The sequence below is a fragment of the Mesoplodon mirus genome (genome assembly GCF_964341445.2).
Source record: "Mesoplodon mirus genome assembly, chromosome: 6".
NCBI lineage: Eukaryota > Metazoa > Chordata > Mammalia > Artiodactyla > Ziphiidae > Mesoplodon > Mesoplodon mirus.
In genome coordinates, this window is record NC_138982.1 from 108,442,786 (window position 1) to 108,459,162 (window position 16,377).

General features: G+C 31.2%; 1 protein-coding gene across 7 annotated transcripts in view; it reads right to left on the minus strand.

Annotated features, from left to right (window-relative positions):
* CADM2 (cell adhesion molecule 2) overlaps window positions 1-16,377 on the minus strand; it is a gene marked incomplete at both ends in the record, with an annotated part of 1,063,002 nt that overhangs the window by 53,706 nt on the left and 992,919 nt on the right. For 2 of the 7 annotated variants that reach the window (XM_082625752.1, XM_082625751.1), the window contains one exon: window positions 8,292-8,411. The exons of the other annotated variants lie outside the window; for them this stretch is intronic. In XM_082625752.1, coding sequence (XP_082481878.1) covers window positions 8,292-8,411 — 120 coding nt within the window. The remainder of the gene's footprint in view (window positions 1-8,291; window positions 8,412-16,377) is intronic. 7 annotated transcript variants of the gene reach the window in all.

Sequence of the window (16,377 nt, forward strand, 5' to 3'; positions counted from 1 at the left end):
TGACTCTTTTTTAACACTATGAACACAGATTTTTATCTGTGAAACTGCTACATATCATTGGTCTTGACAGGTTTTCTGGCAATAGTTTAAACCTGTGCACCTACTGGGACAATTGTTTTTTCTTCAACATTTTTCTTAATAATTTTATAAAGACATTTCTTTAATTAAGAGTCAGTGTTATCACTGCTTCAGCATAAGCAATTCTGATACAAAACTGTATAAATATTATGTATGTATTTGAGAAGCCATTTGGAAAAATCTGTCTCCTTGCCCTGCAATCACCCTACAGACACTTTGCATCAAGTAGCTTTTAATTTTCTGGCCACAACTTAATTTAAATGAGTACAGAAAACTAATGGGAGATTATTTGAAATCTAGAGAAATAAACCACTGTATTATTGAAGCAAGAGATGATTTAAAATATAAAAATTATCCCAGTACTTACTGCAATTCCACGAACTTATATTTAATAGATTGTATTAGACCCTTCTCAGAAGTCACGCTTTGTGGCATTTGCTCTTATTTACTGTCCTGGCAGAAAGTTCCGGCTGAAGTCAAGGTCACCTTCTATCCCAAAGTTGGTATAATTAGTATCAATTCAGTGTTTCGACAAGCTTACACAGGAGGTTATTAACTGTGTTTCATGTGGAGTGTCAAAGAAGCAAGGGCAGTGCTGGCAATCTTTTCAGCTTCAAAGGCACAGCACATAAATTTAATTCATTGGTTAGTAAGAAAGATACAACCAGTTTATTAATGATTTTTTAAAATAATTTCAAAGATGTTCTGGAAATACATTTATTCATATATGTAGGCCAAGGTTTTAAAATATAAAACAGATTATCCTCCTAATAATAAGTAACTCATTTATTCTTAATATTTTTTAAGTGATGTGCTTTCTGGAATATAATAATTACAGAAATTTTTAAATTAATATTTATATGTGTATGCATATTATATAAAATGAATTCAAGAAAATGGCACATAGTCTACCAGGGAACATTTTCTTTTCTTTCTTAGAGGTTGTTTTGCAGGAAATGTATATATTATTAGATTATATTAAATCTAGAATTATCATAAAATCAATTAAGACACATTTATACAAGTAGAAACAATATTAGTAGAACTGTTTACTTAAAAGAAATATAAACTAATGGAAAAAGATTTCTGTTTAAATTTATCTAAGCCAAAGAAATAAATAAGCTTAAAATGAAACTCTTAAAAATGTTTGATGTTTTAAATTGCACAAGCCACAAGAATGCCCTTAGAAAATAGAATAGAGCATAAGTGTTCTGCTTCCCTTAATAGGTGGCATGGGAAAGAAAATATGAATACCGGTTATCTTCAAATATTTCCTAAATACCATAAAGAAATAAGTAAATATTTAAAGATTTTCAAACTTTGCCAGAATTCACCTTCATACAAGTCAGAGGCAAACACTCCACTTGGCTTCAGAAATGGTTATACATAACAAGTGATTCTTATTCCAAATAAGATCTACTAAATTGAAAGAATAACTTTAGCACCCTATGCTATCTTGGAATAACCTAATCTGAAACATTGCCATTATTCCAATGTGTGGGTCTATGGCTGAGTAAGAGACCAGGACCCCCAGTCAGTACTCCCACCCATGTCTGGCCTGTAGCCACTCCCTTCAGCATTAATAATATGGTACTTTTAGCAAGGTTGAGAGGAAGCATACATCATGCTTATTCTTTCCAAGTGAGAAGCATTTTTAATATCTTGTTTCCATTATGAACTATGTTTCATGTATTTAATTTAGAAACAGAGTCAACTTTATATAGTAATTATGGTTTTTAAAAAGACTAGTGGAAATTTAGCTATACTCACAGCCTAAATGTAGAAACCTATCTTTTTGCAGATAAGCAGGTCCCTCTATATGGATCATTCTGGAGACTGAAATATTACTTAATTTTTGTCAAGTGAAAAAAAGCCCAACGTATTGACACTTAATTTTTAAAAGCTCACAGCACCATGCAAACTGTGTTTTATTGCCATCAATAAAATCAGAAACATTTTTAATAGCTAAACACTCATAATACAAGCTCATAAACAACTTCTTGATTTGCACACTTTGGGATTTAACTCTGTCAAGATGATATATTTTACCATTGCAAATGCTCTATTTGAATGCATTTATTATGACTAATTCAGAGCTATAATGATTTTACTCCATTCATTTTTTCTCAGTGGTGTTTTCTTTTATTCTGATAAAACATTTCTTTATCGCTATGTATTCTATTTTTTAAGTATCTGTGCCCAAAAGGGGAGGAGGGCACACATTAATGAAACCAAATAAAAATAAAATACAGACTAGATTTTCTTTGACATAAAGGAAATAGAGCTTAGAAGCACAGGTCGAATCATTATTGCTTTTTAACCTGATTTAATTAAATAGATGTTTCGGACAGTGGTTTGATGTGCTCATGTATGCATTTTGTGTTTAAGTTAGCATACTGTATTTTGGAGCCAGAGAAATGAAACAACAATTGAAGTAAAGTAATCTGCATACGAAAATATTATTTCATAAGCAACATTCTAGGCAACTGCAGTTCATTAAAAATGCCCACATTAAATATGAGGAGAATGTTACAATTCATCTCAATTTCTCTATACTGGCACAAAGTAAGTACTTTGGCAATTTATTTTCATTTGATATAGCTTAATTTTGTGTATATGATTTTTTTCTACAAGTCACTAAGATTGCTTCAAGGAATCTTTAGAGAAGGGAGATCTTTCAAACAGTAATATTTTGGGATTATACTTAATGATCAACCATGTCCCTAAATTCATATACATTTAAATAGTTAAATTTTATGATTCACATGATTTTAAAGTTACAGTGGGCCTTTAATTCTAGACTGGATCTATACTCATTGTAGATGTATGCTAAAATTCATTCTATTCTACATGAATAATTTAAAATATTTTACTTAATATTGCATTTTTAGACATAATAACTAAATTAATGTGTAATTTAATTGTGAATAATTGACATTAAGTTTGTGCTTGACATTAAACTTTTGATTGCAGAGCATGCATTTCAAAAAGACATCCACCTTGAATAAACATATTGCCAGCTGTAGCAAAACAACCAGTTAAGGAACTAGGCTGCCCGACCCGTGAAGTTCTTTTTGTCAGAAAGCCCTGGGTAACCTAGATAACTGATCACCTTGGGTAACCTGGTTTCTCCCTCCTGTGCCCTAATTCTTGTTCTTATGCTTTAAATTAACCAATAAAGGGTGAACCCACAAAACTCTAGACACCCCACCTTTGAACCCTAATAAAGGCAGAGCCCAGCTCTGTGCGCTCTCTTTCTCTTTTTACCAGTGACCTCACTATGTGGCCCTCCAGAATCTCTGAGTAATAATTTTGTTCCTCAAAGTTCCCTACTGGTTTCTTACTGAAGTACAGTCTGCGATCATATTAAGAACAAGGGCTGGTCCAACCTCAACATTTGGCCCTGGTGGAGGAAATGTCTGTGAGGGCTCCTAAAAGCAATAGGAGCTGAGGCAAGTGCCTCAAGCATTCCTAGCGAAAAGCATCACTATCAATAGGCTGGGACCAACACAACAGTACCCATCTCTAAATTTTGTGAGATTGGTCATTATTATTCTGGTTGTAGATAACTTGATAATGGTTGATTTCTTAAATTTAAAAAATATGTCTTTTGTTTTTGCTTTGCAGTGCCATTGTGAAATACGGTACCATTGCAATTACCTCATTATAGTTAATAAATTGGTTCATATTACTAGACAAATACTATGATTTTATTAACAAAAATTATTTCACCATTTTAAAGTCTGATGTAAAACTAAATCAATACTTGAATAAATAATTCATTTGGATTTTTACATGGATTGTACAATTTCATCATCACTTTTAGGATTTATTTTTTCCTATCTGATATACTGAAATGCATGAAGTATTTGAACAGACCCTTAGTATTAGGACAGGGAGTATATCAGATATTTCACACCTTCTCTCCATATATGTCATTTCATTTCTATACTTGTAGTGCAATTACAGTCTTACAGAGGCAGAGACAGATAATAATTAGGCATTTAGGAGTTTTTCTGTGTTGGTAAGTACAAAAGATTCAGTTGTGAATTCTAATTTTAAAAATCATGATAAATAGACATAATCACTGATATATCTCACTGTGTCTCATATATGTTTCTTGACTTATCAATACCTTTATATCATGATCTGTAAATGAGGGTGCTTACTGTTAAAGATTCTTAGATTATGAGATAGTTTATATAAAATTAAAATTATACATTATGAAAAAAAAATTTTTTAATGTTTTCAAATTAACGATACCATACAAAAATAATATTAATAATAGAAATCACATCAGGTCATTTGGAAGCATTTTATAAATTATCATATTTAACTCATTAAAGTTTATCTCATTAAAAATGTATTACAGTGACCTAAAAAAAACCCCCAAATTTATAAAAGAGTATATATAGATATAGATATATAGATATAGATATACAGATATATATCTTTTGAATTAGTTGATAGGATTAATCAGGCCACTAGTCTTAAAAAGTTGCAATTTCTATAAGCAGAAAATTAAAATGTGTTGTAGCAGTGATGCTTTGTAATGCAAATATTTAAGAGATCTATAAAATGCTCAGGTTTTAGGTATATGATAAATAAATAAGAATCCTATAAAATTCATAGAACACTTATAAGTTGTTGTTATAGTCAAGGATAGATAAGTAAGTTTCATATGTTCTAGTGCCATTTTAATATTTAATTTTTTCACATAATCAATTAAAAATAGGTTTGAAATTAAAATGTAATCAGTGCACTAACACCAAAGAATTTTGTCAGAATTAAAACTAGAATTACTATAGGAAAAATATACCATTTTAGATGCAACTACATGTGAACACACTTGTTTTACTTAAAAGAACTAAGCAATCATTGTCAAACATTGAGCGCTGATTATGTTGCCAGAACTCTAGACATTATCCAATCCTCAAGGCAACCTGAGAATTAAGTGTTTCTCATTTTTCTGACGAAAATGCTGATGCTAAATTTGGTTCATCGTCTAAGAACAAAGAATTTGTAAACAGAAGAACTGAAACTCACACCTAAAGATATCTCTCAGGCTCACTTATTCTCTGTCTTTCCCATGACTGTTCAAGTTTGCTCCCTTCTCTGTGTTTTTTGTAACAAGGTACTGATAATTGCCTGCTTTTCTTCCATATGGTTGAAGCTCCTCTTCCTGCAAACAGGGATGCATTTCAAGTACAAATTGAAGAGATGTACAAATTCTCAAGGTTATGACTAACAATTTGAGTAGTTTCTTTTGGTCTATTTTATCTTGATTTTTAATATAGCAACAGCTATGATTCTTTATTTTTAATTGCATGTTTACCATATCTTAGGATAGAAATCTCAGCAATGGCGGGGGTGGTGAAAGAGTGAAAATGGAGATATGAACAGTGATTCATTTGTGGTCATTTATTAAATAAGTATGTATATAGTGAGATAAATGTTACAGTTTATAAAATTTGAAGAAATGCCATTTAAACCTAATAAAATTAAATATAGTTAGCTTAGTAATTTAGATTACTGAATGAGAGAAAGGGATGAAGACAGTAAACAAAAAAAATTGGCAAGCTGAAAATATTTTGTTCCTAGCTTTTCTTAGGCAACATATTCTTATTATATCTTTTAAACTATAATTTGGAAACATCTTTCACTAATTTATAGATAAATGAATTCCACTTAAAATATAATTGCACCTGAAACCTCTAATTTAATAGTTAATGCACAGCTAAGTGAATATCATATAAATTAAAAGGAATAGAGTACAAAAATTATAAACTATTTATTTATTGACTGAATCCCCACCTCCCTCAAGTATGGACTAGAACATTAATCATGCAGGTGAGCTTGGTGACATTCTTCAATTCCCAGTTGTTCGTTGAAGGTAGGAGGGAAAAATAGACATTACACTAACATTCAATGCTGGTGCTACTAGTTTTTCTATATAAAGCAGATGTTATGAATTGCCTAACTCATAAAATAGGTTTTCTTTTCACATATCTTGGTGCCATTTGAAAAATAATATCTTGCAACTGTTAAGTAAAAAAAGAGGGAATGGGGGGTATGTGTGTGTGTGTGTCTTCTTTGGGGTTTATTTATTTGTGTGTTCCTTTGAAGGAAAAATAAATTTTTTCAGCGCTTTTGAATTCCATGGTGTAAAGTTCACAAAACATCTTAGGAAACCTTTGAAAAATGAATTTCCTTGAAAAAGTTGAAAATTGATTTCGTTTTAGCAGGCTGGTTAAAATGGAACAGGTAAGAGTCACTTAAGATGAATGTGAACAAATATAAAATATTTGTTAAACACTTCACTTTGAAATAAAATACTTTCTATTATTTTAGCCTAATATATATATATATATATACTCACAAAGAATATGAATACTTTTCATTAATTAAGTATAGACACTGAATATTTGGGGGAAATGCATCAATTTAATTGCTAGCAATTTCAGATACAATATGTTTAATCCCCATAATTTTAGGACCTGGCATAGTGCCATTTATATAAACAGCAGGTACTTGATAAATATTTATTGAAGAAGAAATGAACTAGGATTTTTTTTTGTTATAATTAGGTCTTTTAAAAAAAAGTTAAGTCAATATATATCTCTATCCTTTTCCAACAAAGTGATTTGCTTGTACAGTCAGAACTTAACAATATCATAGAGATTTTGTTGGTAAGCAGTAAATTGCATTTCATTTGAATTACTGTTGTAAAAAAATCTTTAGAAAAACAATAAATTAAAGCAAAGTAGAAAACTTTAGATATCTTACATTTCATATAACATCATAAAGTATTTTTTAACTTTTTCTTCATTTTTATTATTTTTCTACTCATTTTTATATAAATTGTTATAAGAATGATCTTTAAACTCTTCTACTTACAGATTTAGCTCAAATACAGTTTTTTTAGTAATACTAGGTATTTTGAGAAATTCTTATTGTTACAATCATCAAGCTTTAGCTATCAATCTTGTACACTGTATAACAGAATTGACCAATTATAATTATTAATTATTAAAAATTAACAATTATAAGATACTAAAAATTTTTTTCTGGAACAAGAGAAAAAGTAATATAGTAACTATAAAGTAAAAGCTAGCAGCAACTCAATATAATATTGAGAATTACTAAAAATTCTAAGAAACACAGTCTAATTGAACAGTCTTTATAAGTGAAGGAAAATAATGTTGTCTATTCTTGACAAAACTTTACATATATATTATTGTAAAGTCCTCATGATTTCAAATTACATTGTTACATTTAACACATATTAGGACAGCCAACATGACATAAAACATGTATATGAGTAAATGACAGACTTAAATAGGACAAATTGTCTCTGAACATTGCTTATGCAGAAATAAAGTTTAAAATGTGTATTTCTCTAATGTGCTCAAACAACTTTTTATTTTTTCATCATCTACTAACCACTTAAAGACTACTCAGAAATGCTTTTTTATATTTCTGAACCATGACATAATAATTATTTTTGCCCTTAAGGATTACTTCATTATCTTTTAGGTTGCTCTGTTTGAGACAAACATACTTATTAGTAAACTGATGCCAGAAATTACTCATGGAGCCAACCATCAATTCCTGTCATCTTGGACAAGTCTAGAATATTTGCTTTCAGAACATTGTGTTAGTAGAATAAGTAGCTCCACTCAGCAAATCACTTCAGGCTGACATATTGAATATTTACCTAAAAGTTCTATGTGCAAATAGTTTATAATGACCCCTGGATTATACCAATTTTACAACAAATTCAACACTGCAGGCATTTTAATCTAGTTCCAGAGGAATAACAAATCATTAACATTAAACTAGGGTCTTAAAAAAGCAAACACTACCTCTGCATTTTTGATCATCTTGTTTCTTTGCATTTATAGGGTAAGGAAAAAAAATAAAAACAGTGTCCCATGTTCACATTTTAAACTCTCAATGTTGCAGAGCTCCATATATTCTCAACTTATATTCTGAAACATTTTCATAAGAGTCATAATTGACACTAAGAAAAATTAAAATGTACTATCTTGTCTCATATTTTATTCCAACAACCCTAACTGATAGTAACTGAGGTGACTTAATTACTTCTTAGAAGTAAGTAAAATTGGATCTCTACTCCTCTACTCTTTATAAAACCTTTAAAAGCTCTATTTAATGTGTTTCCCAGGCCATAACAAAGAAGCATACTGTACCTCGTATGTTGCTGGATGTTGCAGATGTGGTTTGGCTGGCTGTTATGGCTACAGTGGTTGTGACTGTTGCAGTGGTAAGGGAGGGGATGATAGTAGTGGGAAGCAAAGTGTTGGGAACATCTGGTGAGTGGAAAAAAAATATAAAACAAAATCATATCATGCAAACAAAAGAGAAACACAAATGATTCAAATTACAAATACATATATCTTATTTGGGTTTAACTTTTAACAGGCTTAAACAGATATCAGGTACAAAGCTGGCGGTACCACGCAGTTCTTGTCATTTTGTTTTTCATTGATTTTTCATGCTCCTACACAAAGTAAAAACTTGGAGCAATGTTTGATTATAAGCAGATTGCCTGCAATATTTAGAGTAAAACTTAAAATGACAAGAATTCATTCGTTCGCTGAGTCGTTTAAAAAGTTTGACATGCAGTAGCAAAATACAGAGGTAAAACAGAAACTGACATGCTTTGTCAAAGAAGTAAACAAAGAAATAACACAACAGAAAATAAACACAAATAACACCACCATATAAGATTAAAGAAATGTTAACGATGGATGAATATATGCGTGTTAAATACTCTGATTTTTTTTTAGGCAAACAATGATAGGAAATAGGATGAAAGCAATCTTTAGATACAAACAAAGAAGCCAATTGTTACTATTATTATTACCATTATTTTGCTTTTCCTTTTCTCACAAACGGTGTTAATGTACAGTTTAGAATCTTATAATTCTTACCCTGATTAGCTGGTAACGCCTTCTAACAATTTTGCAGTACCTAGGAGTCTTTAACAAGTATTGGGTCAACTAGCATGGAACTCAATATTCTGAACTGTTTATGACTTATTTTATTTGGCATACCTAGGAGAAGTTATTGAACATATATCTGAACCATAACATTCAACCCCTAATCAGTCGAAGTTTGCAAAAGTTGACAGTGGATTCAAATACAGAGAACATAAAAAAAGAGAATAGCTTAGAGTTTAACATCAAAATCTTCCTTCCTTTCACTCAAAAGCAGCTAAAACTTTGAAAAGCAGCATAGAGAACACTGAAACAATATAGCCAGTGTCAAGCAATGAGAACTTCAGTAAGATTCTCAGAGTCAAATCTTGTCTCAAGTGGATAGGCATATAATTTACACAGTGAGGAAATTAGAAGCAGTTCACAAATTACCTGTAATTACTGTGCTGGGGTTTGATTTCACATGTTTGCTACACAGCTCCTATATATTCGGAGTGTTTGACAGATTATTTTGCTATTAAAAAGCTTCCTGTCATTCTCTCAGTTAAAGTCTCTGAGTCACACCAATTTTTTTCTAGTTCCTTACTTCTGATAAATAACCCTACTCAATCCCCAGACTTTAACCTGCTGAATTCTCTATGCTGGAGACATCAGAAAACAGCATGAGATCACTCTCTTATCTTTGGTATTTATGTTTACACCTGTTTCCTGGCCAGTCACATTAAGAAAACAACCTTCTGAAAACCCAATTGTGCTACATTAATCACTAGAGAAAATGGGTATTGCCTGGAGTGCGATTACCATGATCATAAAGTAGAACTGACTTCAACAACATTATAAATGAATAAATATTATGTATATGTGCACATATGCTTCTTGTTTACTAATTTCTATAATAACTTCTTATTTTCATTGTAAGTTTTCCTAAATACTTTAGGCAGGCTGGAGGTAAATGAAAGACATTTTCTAAATTTAAAAAAAATAATTTTAATTTTCACGCATTTCCAAAATAGAAAATAATACATTCTTTGTCTGTTAGCAAAATCATTTGCTCATTAGGATCTCAAAATATATGTATTTCATTAGTGCAAAGGGAAATATCTTCCGGGGCTAACAAATATAAGAATATGCAATAATATTAGTCCTTTAAAACTCCATGGAAAGAACCCAAGATTACCAAACCTATCACAGATTATAAAATATTACATTATTTGCTATCAGACAATGGATTAGAATAAAATTTCATTGTATCTGAAAAGCAGTGTTTCAAAACCAGCTATATTATTTGATTCTGGAGTGCAAATAACAGACTTTGGTGTTTCTATTTTCTTTTAAGCCAAAAAAACCCATATTGTTTGGATTTTTTTCCTTACTTCATATAAACAAAATGGGTAATAATTAACTCTGATTTGTTTTGGAGATAGTCTATATATTTTCATAAGCATTCTTATATAAACCAACAATATCCTATTTCCCATATGAAGATGCATGATATATAGGGTTTTGTCCCCCAGGCTAATACTCAAAAAACATTTAAAAAATGGGTAGTTTTAATAATTGTCAATCCACTTTAAGAGAAATGTCCTAGAATCTTCTACAGGGTCCAGATAGATGAGATAACACCACTAACCATTACTGACTCATAGTCTGGCTCCTGCTTACCTGCTCATCATTCTCATCTTCTCCCCTTGACTTCATATGTACCTAAAACCAAACTGGCTAAAAGAAATTTGATGGAAAGAACCTTGGCCGATATGACAATTGGGTCAAGAAAATGACCTGTCAAATAACAAATCTGCCCCAGTCACTGCTACATATTTTTAATCACTAATAACATTATTTCATCCTACGTGTTCTGAAACATTTTAAACTCTTTCATTTTTGTGAAAATTTTGAGGGTTTCATCATTCTGTTCTTTCTTTTTATCACACATTCATGTCCATCCAATTATTTCAACTCTATTGTGAAATAGCAAAAGTTGAAATAATCTTAACATTCAATACCAGGAGATTAATCAGAATCAACTACAACTCAACAATGTAAGATTAGTTGGAATTAGTTGGAATTCTCAGAAAGACCAAGGAAATTGTGTGATATTTCTCTTACCTAAACTTTCTATTGTTCTGATTTTATTGTTGTCAGTCTCCTCACTTGGCAATTAATCTTTGAATAGAACTCTGCCTACTTTATTGTTGGTACCCTAGCACAATTTAGAAGGTCAATAAAAGTTTACTAAATGAATTTGTTCATAGCATTATAAAAATAAAACACATTTTAGGGGATCTAGATAAGTTCACTTTTTTGACAGGTCAACTAGTCAATATAGAACTAAAATATTTCATTACTTCTGCTCAAAAACATATTCTTCTCTGTGTTTAATACATACGGACAATTTTTATTTTCTGAAGGATACATTTTCAAGATTACAACCTAAAAATTATTTCTTCAATAAATTTCCTTGCTAACAAAATGAATCTTTGCCTACATATCCTGCAACTTTGAAAGCTGTGTGAGCCTGACCTGAGATTCATGTATTCCACACCACCTTATGAACTCTCTCCAGTTTCAACTGATTTGAGACGTTCCAAGAAAGGATGTAAGACCAGGAGGGCTCACTAAGTAACTCTCATTGTGATCAGTGGTGAATGATCTCAACAAATTTCTGAGTTGCCTATTATTATCCCCACTTAATGGATGAAAGAACTTTGAGATAGAGTTTCCTCATCTTGAAAATTACACACATATGTATATATATGTATAAATATGTTATATTATAGAGAATATTTTCTTAAACCTAAGTATAATGGAGGGAGAAATTTCTCTAACATTCACATCTTAAGATCATTTATTTTATCTGTCTGATTGTAACTCTTGTCAAGGCAGAAATTAGTAAAATTCTGAGCTGTCTTCCTAAGTCCAAACACCCACCTCTCTAGTTTTTATCCTACAAATGAGTGGCAACATTTGGAAACATTCATCAATTATTTTAAAGGTCCTGGTTTGATGCATTCACTTTTGGCCTTTTATTTAAACATTGATTGTGAGAAGGAAGCTACATTTTCATAAGGAAATACGAAATTGAAAACATGAGTAATAATAATTTGCCTTAGTTTTAAGGTATCTAAAATCCTGTACCTTTTAAAAAACATTATGTTGTTACTACAAAGAATACTCAATTAAATATAGTACAGGATAGAAATTGCAGGTCATTTTGTCCCCTAAGACACATCCATTTTTATCTCTCCAAAGAATAAAAATACATTGATTCATATGCAGAAGAATTACAAACATGCACACACATAATAAAAGTAAGTTACTCCTGGTTCAACATTAATTTACTAATTATGTTTATAAAGCCATATAATCTTCAATCACATTAATATTATAAGTAATTTGCTGAATATGACTTAAATTTAGAAGATTTTAATATATGTCTTACATGTTTACATCCTATGATTTAAATGGACACTAAGATAACTATAAATAAAAAATAGAAAAATTAATGGTATGCAATTTATGAATATTAAAATTCAGGAATGATAACTGTCTAATAGACAGGTCAGCCAATTTACTAAATGATATTTCATCTCTGTTTTCCACAATACAAAGATGGGCTCAAATTTTTATTGTCAGTTTCCTTGAAGAGCATGTTAATTTAATCAAATACTGTTGAATTTGCCTGGAAAAAAAATGGTTAAAATAAAAAGTTCAGCATTTACAATTTACAAAAGAAATTTACTGTATTATATATTTTCTAGATGTTAAAGTATAAATAATGAAGTTAGTAATTGATAAAATATGCAGTGCATAAAAAAGGTATCTTGAGAAGTGCACAAAGTGAAAATAGCTAGATTTTATTTTTTAATTTTAGTTTAGATCTGATCAGATAAATTAGCAAATATAGATAAATTATTCAGATATAATTTAAATCCAAACAAGAGAAATTTCAATAAAGTTCTTCAAAATCAGAAATAAAAGCATATTCTAGTTAATAAGAAATTTGTTTGAATATGATATAAAAATATTTTCAAGTTGTTACAAATTTTTATCAATATATACAATATATACAAATGTGTAACACCAGATTCTCTGAAATTGTGATCATGTGTTTAAAATCTTTGCCTAGCACATTAAATCTTAAGGGACTACTTATTTACTATATACTAAAATGGATAAATCTTTCAAAAATAGCTTCATGATTTAAGTAAGATATTAAAATTAATTCATAGAGTTCTATGACTCACTATATAAAACTTTATAGTTTTAGTGAAAACTATAGTATCCATAGTAAAATCAGGGATGTCCTTTAAAGGAAAAATTTGAGCATTATTATTGATAGTACACTGAGAAAAATAAAGGTCCCAGGCATGAAAATATTTGCTTATAGTTTTACCTACACATAAGATGTGAATTAAAATAAATTACAGTTTTCATTTTGTTTGTAACATATATGAAGTACTATTCTGACATAAAAGGAAAATTCAGGAGTACTTCAATGATGTCAGACAGAACCCCAAATCTAGTCAATTGCACAATTGCATATTAGTGCAGACAAAGTCTAAGTAGGCTGCAAAAGTTATTCATGTGAGTGAATGTTGGGTTACAAATAAATGCAGTGTAAATACTGTGGGTTACTTCTGTAAGAACCTATTCACTTGCAGAAACACAATTTTAGCTCACACAACAAAGCTGTTGAATCAGGAAACTAAACTCTTTGTGTCCGGAGACCATGGCTAAACTTTGCTATGATAAATTCATCAGTCCACCATGTCTCCTGCTTAACCTACATGACTCTGATGTGAACTCCAAACTGCACCCACCATTGTCTTGAGATACCTCAATGTTATGGTTTTCTGGAACAACATGGGCTAGAGGTCTTCAGAGCATATAAATGCCTGGCTTCTTTTCTTTATTTCTTATAGTACCAAGTTAACATAAACAGAAAAGCAAAGCCTGGAGCACAAGACCTCTTCCCTGACACAAGTGCTTTCCCCAAGTTCTAGACTCAGCTCTTTCTGTTCTCTTTGCTGCCATGTTCTCAGAGCCACATACTGTTTCACAACATTAGTTTTCTCTTTCTTGTCTATCTTTCAAGTCCAGTTTAAATATTATCTCATTTGTAAAGCATCCCCCAATTCTGTAGACTTAATACCTTCCCTCAGTGTGCTTTCAAGCACTTTGCACACACCTCTACACATGTTTATTATACAATATATGACCATGACATGTATATTTATGTACCTATCTTTCCAATAAACTGTAAGCTCAATCTTTATAAATCAACTTGTCTTTGTTTTTAAAAATATAATTTTGACTTGGGACAAATTTACTCTGACTGAGGGGTTGCCTCAGTATCACCCAATCTCATCTTAGAATAGTCTCCCTTTTCTTCTTTTCTTGATGTACCTAGTGAAACACCACTCTCAAGTTTCAGCCTGATTCCTACCTGCTCTGTGAAGACTTCCTTGACCAAATAAAACCCAACTGATTTCCCTTCTCTGAATACTTTTTGTGCTTTCTGAGTTTACCTCTGCTTCCCTCATTTTGTTATCTATACCCCTCTGCCATAACAAAGATGTTTACATTCATGACACACCACTATGAACACACCCAGGGTTATGTGTCTCTCACTAGCTACATAGCTCTCTCTCTCCTTTCCTACTTATCAAAATACATGTGTAGCACTATGGTAACATTTAAACATTTTCTCTAATTAACATAATCAATTAATACACTCAACTATTCTAACTTTTATTAATAATAAAGTTCACCGTAAACAGAATACATATCAGAGCTCTTCATGAAATTAGTGGTTGAAAACCGGGAGGCTATCACTTTCACTTGGCACTTAATGATTACTAGTGTTTTCTTTTTCTTTTTTTTTTAAATGAACCAATAAGATGATAAGATAACAGAAGAATTAGACATCAACTCCATGGTATATTTCTGTGCTTCCTTCGGGTACCTAGCTCTATGCTTTGAATTTGACTGGTGCTTTATAAATAATGCATCTTTTGGTGGTAATAGCAATGTTGTCAATAGATAGGAAATGGTATCACTTCTAATAACATGAGACAGTAACTGAGCCTTACACATGGTTAATCTCTGTAAAAGACTGTCCTCTCTCCTCCTTTTACCATTTATGAGGTAATTTTTAGCAATTCCTGCTAAGAGTCTTCAAGTCTAAAAAATTATTTAAAAAATTAAAATGCAGCATACTGAAGAATCTTATATTCCAAATGCAGTCTTTCAATGTTTTTAAAAGTGTTAGATCTCTAAATCACAATATCCAATTCAAAATAATAGAAAAGGGGCCCTTTTTTTCACATCCTAATGAAGGAATTCGAAAAATGCAACCACGTTTTGTTATTGGAGCTTATTAGAGCACAACAGATTCTGTATAACCTTGTCAAAATGAAATCAGTTCCAACAAGCACTGTATACAATAAACTGAAGAGTGGTACAGCACCTTTTTTCCAATAACGAGCTTTTCAGGTTAAAGGTATGTTCTGTTCTCTACAAATTCAGTGTACAATAATTTCTAACTTGTCAACCTCTTTTGTTTTGTGGCAGTTTCTCTTTTTAAAAATTGCATTCTGGCCCATTCAGAATGGATTTTCAGAGCAAAATTAAGTCTAAAGAGTCCCAGAAGCCCAAGCTGTTTGTTTCTCTCTAAGTACTAGTGTTCAATCGGGAGAAAAACTGCTACCATTTAGTTTGGACTCCATATGTCTACTTCCTTTCTGCTTTATGTCACTAACTCCCCTGGGTGGTCCCAGGATAATCAAGAGTGAATTCAAACCAAGGATTATTAGTAGAGATATAGAAGATTATTAGTGGAATATTATTAGTCAGAACTCGATGTATACTAGAAGTATCAAGGTAAGAAGTGTCTTTTTGAAAGAAGTTATTCGCATATCTTAATTCTAAAAATAACAGGCATCCTTAACTTTACTGATAATTGCTCTGCCATTGGAAGCAATTGTAAGAGGAAAAGTTTACTGTATTTGCTTTTTTGCCTGTGCAGAGAAGGACATTTATCTGTTCCCATTATATTCAGCTACATGTAGCAGCCTATTTGGGTTATAGCATAAGAATGGATAGCAGTACCAAGGCTCTTACTTAAATGACAGCCACCAGGTTGACAAGGCCTCAACTAGCCAGAGCATGCCCCTTCTTCCAGAGCTGTATGGTAACCTCGTCTGCTTCATAAAAAGGAGCCCTTTTAAAAATTAGATTTGAATGCATCCCTTTTCATTCCTCTGATAGCTTCAACTGTCTTCACATACTAAATGGAATCCTCATACAATAAAAAAAAGCTGTTCTTAAAAAAAGA